General features: G+C 49.8%; 1 protein-coding gene across 1 annotated transcript; it reads right to left on the bottom strand.

Moving 5' to 3' along the window:
- Positions 1-3: 3 nt before the first annotated feature.
- Positions 4-926, bottom strand: LOC119343280 (flavin-containing monooxygenase FMO GS-OX-like 4; the record flags this gene model as incomplete). Its single annotated transcript, XM_037614331.1, has 2 exons — positions 730-926; positions 4-385 (listed from the first exon to the last, which is right to left on the bottom strand). Coding segments are annotated over exons 1-2 (579 nt in total), but the record flags the coding sequence as incomplete, so codon positions are not given.
- Between the last annotated feature and the right edge of the window lie 278 nt (positions 927-1,204).

Below are 1,204 nucleotides of genomic sequence, written 5' to 3' on the forward strand. Positions count from 1 at the left end.
GACATAGATCTCCTTCCTCCACTCCTCGATCCTCTCCAGCCCGCACCGCTCAACCAGCCAATCCTCGTACTCGAATGTGCCTACGCCCAGGTCGTGGGTGAACCTCTTTGAGTGTCCGCGGGCCTCCATGTCTGAGTAGAAGGACGCCACGTCCTGCGTCATCTGCTCTGACGACGGGAGCTCGATCCTCCCCGACAGAACCCCGGCCACCCAGCTGCTCTGGAGCTGGAACACCGGGAAAAGGAATCCCTTGAATGGCAGTCCGACGAAGGAGATGCTAGGGGCCAGCCGCGGCGGGAACACGTGCTTGTACAGCGGGCCGACGCGGTTGTCGTCCACCGTGATAGCAGAGTCGTCGCCGAAGAACGAGAAGCTGTACTTGTACCTACGACGAGCACATCTCCATCGGTTAACATCGATCTCCACTACAAGCATAATTTGGTACTCCCTTCATTCCACAATGTAGTGCCTATAGATTTTTGTGAAAGTCAAACTTTGCCAAATTTGACCAAGTGTATAGAGAAAACTGTCTATATCTACAATATCAAACATACACATTCTGAAAATATAACTCGTGATGTATCCAATGATGTCCATTTGGTATTCTAGATGTACCTACTTTTCTCTATAAATATGGTCAAAGTTTGTATTGTTTGACTTTTGCAAAAATCTATAGGCACTACATTATGAAACGGAGGGAGTAACTAATTTTATACAATATGCAGGTACCCAGTGTAGTGCACGATGGCGTCTGCCTTCACCCTGCTGCCGCCCTGGAACACCACGATGCCGTCCTCCTCGGCGCAGTCGATCTGCAGCACCCAACCATTTGAAAAAGTAGCTCGAGGTGATGAGGGGATTGGATTTGGGCGTGATGACATTTTCAAGCGCCATGTTGGTATTAATATACCCAGGCCCGAGCCCATGGGGGTGCAACATGTGCACCCCCACAGGGAAAATCCTATATCTGCTCCTTGCGTCAAACTGCCGGCGCTTCGCACAGGCGAGCGACCGAGCAGCGACGCAACGGGCCGGCCCGTTGAACGGTTCCAGCGCTCCCGGTTTTGGGAACCTTCTAGAGGTTTCCAGCTGGTTTTTTCCGGTTTTGGGAACCTTCTAGAAGGTTCCTGAACCGGTTTTTTTTTCTTTTTCTATTTCTGTTTCGTTTTTTTCAAGTTTATATTTTCTTTTTCAAAAAATGTTC

This window comes from Triticum dicoccoides, unplaced genomic scaffold (assembly GCF_002162155.2).
Source record: "Triticum dicoccoides isolate Atlit2015 ecotype Zavitan unplaced genomic scaffold, WEW_v2.0 scaffold121546, whole genome shotgun sequence".
NCBI classification, from domain to species: domain Eukaryota; kingdom Viridiplantae; phylum Streptophyta; class Magnoliopsida; order Poales; family Poaceae; genus Triticum; species Triticum dicoccoides.